Source organism: Colletotrichum truncatum (assembly GCF_014235925.2).
Source record: "Colletotrichum truncatum strain CMES1059 chromosome Unknown Contig_0001, whole genome shotgun sequence".
In the NCBI taxonomy this organism is placed as follows: domain Eukaryota; kingdom Fungi; phylum Ascomycota; class Sordariomycetes; order Glomerellales; family Glomerellaceae; genus Colletotrichum; species Colletotrichum truncatum.
This window is the reverse complement of record NW_027222398.1, coordinates 8,028,341-8,035,612: the sequence shown is the minus strand read 5'-3', so window position 1 is coordinate 8,035,612 and position 7,272 is coordinate 8,028,341. Positions and strand designations below refer to the sequence as shown.

Here is a 7,272-nt window from a genome sequence, read left to right as displayed (position 1 = left end):
TATAAGCGGGATGCCCAGAACTGCATGCATGCGTATCGTGAGGTTGTGCCTGTGATCTGAATGATCCTTCTCCGTCCCAACCTCCCAAGGCAACGGATTGTTTGCTGATTGGCTTTGGACAAGCGGTGAAGGGGAAACTCTTCTTCTCTCGCTTATAAGCTACGTTGCTTGTGAAGCCACCAGAAGCCACAATGGGCAGATCTGCCACATAGGACAAGAACAGACCGAAAGCAAGCAGACATCTACCCCAGCAACCGAGAATCTCTTGACTTGTTTCTCCAGACCAGACTTCAACTCCTTCACCCAACCGAGCCCGGGACAGCGGCAAATAGAGAACAAGAATCCAACCCCACCGGGTGCGCCTGTATGGATCTTGAACTGACCCGCTTTTGTACAACCGCCACCTGATGCTAGTTGTTCCAGCAGGCTGGTAGGGGTGGAATGAGGGGCCTGACAAACAACTTGCGGCGCGTAACAAAGTGGTGGTCCAAATATTGTCCTGTTGCTTACGCCAGTCTAGCCCCCCATGGGACTCAAGTAATCAACTTGACAGTGTCGATGTCTTGTTGTAGGGCGATGCGCCGACAACGTGCTCCGTAATTAGGGAGAGAAGGGTCTAGCGGGTAGAGGAACATCGATCTGGAGCTAAATCTCTCCGCAGCGCCACAATAGCCCGCGCAATAACTCTCTGAGTGAAGTGGGGATGATTGGCCACCTCTGAGAAACGTCCAACATAGGAAAAGAGGAGCTGTCCTTCCACCTACCCGCTTGGGTAGGTAGGAGGTAGCTGTCTGATGATCAACTGGGCCTAGCTCGAGGTAACAGGAAATGAAGAGGGAATGCGGCCGCTTTACACTGCCGTAAAAAAAATATTTCCATGGTGCCATGATACGTACTGGCGTCCACAAGGAGGGGCAACAAGACGTAGCCGCTGCAAGTCATTCGAGTTGCGCGTGACATGACGACACACAATGAGGTTGTTGAGTTCTGGTTGTCTGGCATTGCAACTTCACCCTCCCGAGAGCCCCGCTCCTGCAGACAGATCCGTTTTCAGCAAAGTTCGGAGCTGGAATTGGGTCCAGTTACATCGACATCGTGGCATTCGTGCGGGGCTGGCAAAAACTTTCAAGCACATGGGACGACACACTTGGGGGCAGGTTAAAGGTCATCTTCCTCAGCCCCTAGTGTTAGCATCAACAGGATTGCTGAAGAGTCTTTCAACCCGACTGGCCAGCTGGCGTTTTGGGGTTCCATCGCCGTGATCGTCAACCCTGGCCGATGGCGGGTCATATGCAGCTGTTATGCGGTTGGTCCAACGTTTGCTGCTCGTTGGCCAGAACTAATCCACGTTGCTGCTACAAATCATGCTTCGGAGGCTGGTTGACGCAACTGACGACGAGAATACCTGTGTGTTTCTCCAGGAACGCTCTCGAGAGGGGGCTCTGTAGTGTCGTTTAAACGGTATTCGTAGCTTGGCTGCAGCTATGGCGATATGTTTGATTGGGTGCGATTGTTCAAGCGGTAATTTCTCCCTCAGGATGTGTCATCTCTCATCTGTCATACAAAGGAGTTGCAGCCGGTCGGTATGCAGCTTGTCGCTTCGCGATATCGTTCCGGCTTCCAAATTGTGTCCATCTATGTATACATCGAAAGACGTCTCTACACTGTGTATTCACCCCAGGGGTGACTCGGCTTTGTTTCGGTTGAGTCGAGTTTGCTGCTCGTCCTCAAAAGTTAGTCGTCGGCCGAATGGGAACACACAAGCAAAAGATGAGCCGTTCATGCCTCTGAGGACTATGGCTGGGTCTGGACTAGGGGGCTTATGGATAAGATCTAGAAGACACGAAGCTAAATTAGTTCTTAGATGAGGCAACCATTCCACACAGAGAACCCGACAAGGCGGTTGGGAGAAAAGGCCGTCTTCGGCTCGCGCGTTGAGGCAAAGTAAATCGGGAAACGTGGCGCGAGGGTTCCGTCAATCGTTGGTGGCCTATTCAGCCACGGCTCCAAGCGAGGCTCCTGCCAGCGAGGCAGGGCATTAGAATGAAGGGAGGCGGAAGGTGCACCAGCAGTATCTGTCTACACTCCAAACCAGTTCAACACTGGCGGCCGTAAATGGGCGTTGCTGGTATGCAGCTTGTGGTGTCCCGGCGCTACGATGCAGCTGTTAGGTGGCATGATTCTAAATGACTGTGCTGTAGCCAGACGGCATTGTGCAGAGAGCCTAGCTGTTCGTTCAATGTGATACTATCCCTTGCACGCAAGCTTGGGCTTTGGCTGTCGAGGAAGCTAGGGCTATTGCGACGTTGACAGCGTAGATGTGTGCGCCCACCTAATACGTTTGGGGACGCACGCATTGATGAAGGGGTTGACGTCGACGACGACATTTATTTTGACGTTAACCGTCTGATTTGCTCGCTAGTGACACAATGGTGAGTCGACACGACGTATGTGTACCTCACCCAACGTTTGCATGACAATAAGAAAGCATGGCGTAGAACGTTTTAGGTCCCCACGGCGGAAGGGTCCCCTTGTTCATTTGCCCTGTCGAGTACGACCCATCAGTGGCGGGCAACCTATTGTATATCTTTACCATAACTTGCGGCGTACTGGGGTATCCGCTGGTGCAGTGGTGACAGCAGCACACTAAAGCCTAGGAGCTACGGTCGCACATTGGCTAGTTTGAACGTGGTGGAGGTTGAGACTCTTTCAGCAGCGCCGTGTGTCTGTCTGATCGCTACGCTTCGTGCGTTGGTTGATCAACCCAATCTCGTTATCCTGCTGGTTGCGTCTGTTAGACTTTCCAGAGGGCTGGTTCGGTCGTTGTATAGTATTACATCTGCCGTGATCCGATCATTCGATGGGAGTAAGTTTGTTTGTCAGTGATTGGAGCAAAGTGTTTCGAGAATAAAAAATAAAATAAAAAAGCAACAATAAAAAGAATCGTCGTGACCGGTCGGCTGGGAGAGATGCGGCCGTAAGATGAAAGTGGAGAGCCTATTTTACTTGGGGAGACGCCTAAATCTCTTTGAGTAGTTGTAAAGGGCTGGAAACGATTTCATAGTTCAGCCTGGCTCCGCGGTGTGCTTTACCAGGGGCTGCCCACACCCCAGGTCCCTGTTTTGATTCACCAACGACGCCGGGTTGGACACGCTGTTTCTCCTGTTGTTGGTGCTGGCAGTGGAACTAGAACGGGTCTGGTCTGGCGGAAGGAACAAAGGGAGACTATTCAGATCGGTCCTTCCAGAGGCAAGTTGAAAGTGGACATGAGTATTGTTTCCGAGGCAAGGTATCCCTTCCGTTGTATGGTAAGTGGGGGAGGTACGGATATTTGGGACGGCTTCTTAGGTAATCTGGCACAGGCTAAGGCGCCGTCACAGTGGTATCGTGGCACCGTGGGTTGTGCTGGTCCTCTATTTTATGTGGTGCTTGTGCTGGAGAGGGAGCTCGCCCCTGGGGGCGTGGGTGCTTGGGCTGTGACTCCTGTTCGTCTCCGCGGTGCCTGGACCTCACTGTGCACTGTGAACGAAGTCAGTCTCCGCCCTAGGGGCGCAACAGAAAAAAAAAAAACACATCACGTAAAATCCCAGCTCCCGTTTCTGGGACCCCCGTCGACTCAATCCCCCTCGTCTAGAGCACCAATGGCAACCGCCCATGGTGACAACTGGGGACCCCAACGCATAAAAACTGGACTAGATACGTAGTGAATTGCCAGCAACCGAAGAGCTGGAAACACAGGGATACAGGGGTATGAATTGAAGGCATGGCAGGGGGTGTGGACTTGCGAAATAAACACATGTCTGTACCTAGTTTCTATCCGTCTGCCAGGCAGTAAGGGTACTTGCTAATGCGCTGCTATGTAAGGTAGAGAAGGCTGGGAAGAGAGATTATTTCAAAAAAGAAACAACAAAAACACTTCCTGATGCGACGCCTGTTTGTTTGCGAAGTACTCAATAACTTCCCTGCTAAATTGACTGACACGTGCGTACATACGGTGGAGGAGCGGTAAACTATTTCTCTGGTGCCCCCAACCGAACGAACAGGTTTGCATCACGCACGTATGCGTAAACTATGCCTGTCTACGGCGTGTGCATGTCGGCGTCTTGCTCGTTTTATGTATTTTGTTTTACTTCACGGATACTTTACCCATTCTCCTTTCATCGGGGGTTGGGGATAAATGCTGGGATTGTGTCGGCCAGCGCTCGGGAATAAGACTAGGAGGTCTATTTAGGTGCACAAAATGGGACCAACCTACAACGACAAGCAAGGAACGAGACCTGGAACACAAGAAAAGTCGGGGATGCTTTCATCTGTATGTGTGCAACCTCTTCGTCCTATTGGATTCATGTTCCACCCTGACTTTGCAGGACTTGGTGCTGCAGTCGCTGCAGCCAGCGGCATCGTCAGGACGGAGACACGGGCTCGTCTCCCTCCGACGAGCCCGGCGATGCTAGTGGGATCATGTGGTGTTTTGATTATGGCAGGCATCGGTGGACTCACAGGATGAATTTCTGTGGTAGATGAGGAGGCATGGGGTGAGAAGCTATATCCGTGCCTGGGGCGAAATGAATAGGAATCGTCGTCTACTTGTCCCTGACGTCGATTCGGGCCGCACTCTACTGATAAAGCATGTAAGTGTTTCTCATCAGGACACTAGGCCTCACATGTCTTTCCAATGGCCTGGTGTTGAGGGCTGCTTGATTCCAAGGAGGTGGGAACCCGTACTAATCCGTCCTATGGCGCCCAATCCCATGGCCCTCCGACAATTTGGAATCCAAGACATGCCTCCTTGGGTCATGATTATGACCATGTTTGCCATGTTGGTAGATTCTGTGGTTGCAAAGCCTCGCCAGCTTGAGATGAAGCATGTGGTGGGAGGTGGTGGATCTCTGCTGATTACCCCTTCTGACCATCTCTTGTCTCGACGATCCATATCCCTTTTCAATGCTACTGCATCGCACCAGACTCCATTCCATCATGTGCCCTGAAAGGAACAGGATGGGTACTGACCGCCGGGGAAGCGTCCTCTGCATCTGGTTCTGTCTTCTCTTGCAGTAGTGTGAGTTTGTGCTCGCTCCTTGTGGGCTCCGTACCCGGTGCGGGAAGTTAAAGAAGGGAAGGGAGGCCCGTCCGCTAAGCCATTTCGGGACCGGTCTGGTATCTAGATACCCGGGGGGGCCGTGGGCCACGGCTGTCGAGGCGGAAAGCACAGTCTTTCAGCCGTTCACAAAATTCCCACTCGTAAAACATGTAATTACGTCGCTTTCAATCCCGCCAATTGACGAGCCGTGAGACGTTTAGTTCCGAGCATTTGGTTCTTCAACAACATCGCCCCCCGTCTCGTCTCTCCCCCCTTCCCATCTTAACGCCAGTGTGAGACACCACACAATGTTCGAGTAGCTGATTGGAATATGCTGGGGGGTGTCGGTCGGTCGGCCGCAAAGCAGACCTGAGAGTTGGGATTGTCGGTCGTGTTTTAATTACGTCTTGAAGACAAGCCGGAGGGGGGCCACCAAAGGAAAGGGACTGCGTAGAAGGCTTGGTAGGGTACTTTTGCATCAGCCGTCTATTTGCAAAGGGCTCTACGGCGTACTGCGTAACCTTTACCTCGTGCTAAAGCCGTGGTCGGTACGGAGACCTGAGCATGGAGGCTGCGCTACCTTGGGCTAGCTGCTCGCTTACCGCCCTTCTTCTCTTCTCCCTTCAAGCCCGTCCTTTGGCTAGCTTGTTAGCGTTAGGGGTCGGGTTGCAAGATGAGGGCGATTATCCGTTCGGGACGAGGGATGGGGTGTCGTCTCCCGGTCTCGGTTCTTGAGAGTCTAGACGAGGTTCATGAGGAATGCGTTATCCCCGTCTCACTGTCTCTCTGTCTCTCCGAGTTTCGCCTTCTTTGCCGCTGTCTGGACTGCTGCACGCCTAAGGGCCGAAGGTCTTAGCTAAGACGTGTATCACGGATGTCAGACCAGGAACGCTATACTAACTTGCAAGAGGCAGACAGGGAAGATCCCAGAAGGGATTAGCGCCAGACGTATTCCAGAGCAGCTCCGTGCGAATCCCCAGGCCTAGCGACCCACACATCTTCCCACAGTTGTGCCTCTGGCCAGGGTCGGCTGGGCTACCAGGGTTTGGGTCCTTGTACGGACCCCGCTTTCTGGACCCACACTGACAGAATTCAGAGAAGCTCGGACAACCTTCCCAATTGGAAGGCACCAGGCTCCCCCGCTTCTCTGGGCCTTTCTTTCCCAAGAGTCCAGAGTCCCAGTACCCAGACACCCAGATGTACCACTCCCCATTGCAGCGCAGGTTGACAACAGCGAATGTGCTAGTGCCAATGCCAGTTAATATGCTAAAGCCAGACCAGAGCCAGCGCCAATCCACACGCCCACCGGTTCACCACCCCTCCCCTAATCCTGTCCCCCATCTCCACTCCTATCCTCCCACTCACACCCCCCAGTCCCAAATGCAGCGCCTGTGCTGACGCTCAATGCTGGCTGGCGAGATTGTCTGGTTGATCATGTTGGGTGTCTGCTGCGGCGCGCTGGAGTCTTCCCTCGGGAAGGGTACGTATCTCTATAACATCTTAGCATCAAAGAAATGGCCCCGCTCTGTTATGGGTCATGTATCCAACATGGGCCCATCTGAGAGGAGCAACTGGAGGGGGCCACTGGGGCCTCCGTGCTGTGACCAGTCACCACTCTCCCAGCGAGGTGGGTTTTCAGTGTTACCACTGCACTGGAGTCCACGTTTGGTTTGGCCGGTCTGGTCCTTTTTTGCTGCCCTTGTGTGCTGCACCAGCCTGCTGCACCGCTGCTGCAAGTTGGGACTGGGACTGACGACCGGCCCTGTAAAAGAAGCTGGCATTGGCGGTTTGCATTGGATTGGGTTGGTTTGGCCGCGCCGTGGCGCAGAAGCTGCAACCCGAGGGCCTGCCACTGGCACCTGCCTTTCCCTTCCCACCACGACCTTGGTACCGTATGGTGCAAGGTACCTTGGTCTTGGTCTTGGTTGTTTTCCCACTTTTTCCACACTGAACTTCAACCACCTCCTCCCCGTCCCGTCCTCTTCTTCCTCATCCTCCCCTTCTTACACCACACCCTCTTTATCTGCCCGACACATCCCGAACAACCAAACATAGGTGTTCGCGATTCGATCTCTTCTTCTACCCGTTCCTCAGCACCAGGCAACGGGACTCAGAAGAAAGACCACGTCTTGCGGAGACTTCTGTTTCATCCAACAATACTCGACGTCGACACTGTGTTGCTCGCAACAACC

General features: G+C 53.2%; 1 protein-coding gene across 1 annotated transcript; it reads right to left on the bottom strand.

Moving 5' to 3' along the window:
• Positions 1 to 6,062: 6,062 nt before the first annotated feature.
• CTRU02_202217 (uncharacterized protein) lies at positions 6,063 to 6,293 on the bottom strand (the record flags this gene model as incomplete). The annotated part of the gene is made up of 1 exon (XM_036719624.1): positions 6,063 to 6,293. The coding sequence occupies one exon, from the start codon at positions 6,291 to 6,293 to the stop codon at positions 6,063 to 6,065; it is 231 nt and encodes a 76-aa protein (XP_036588326.1).
• Between the last annotated feature and the right edge of the window lie 979 nt (positions 6,294 to 7,272).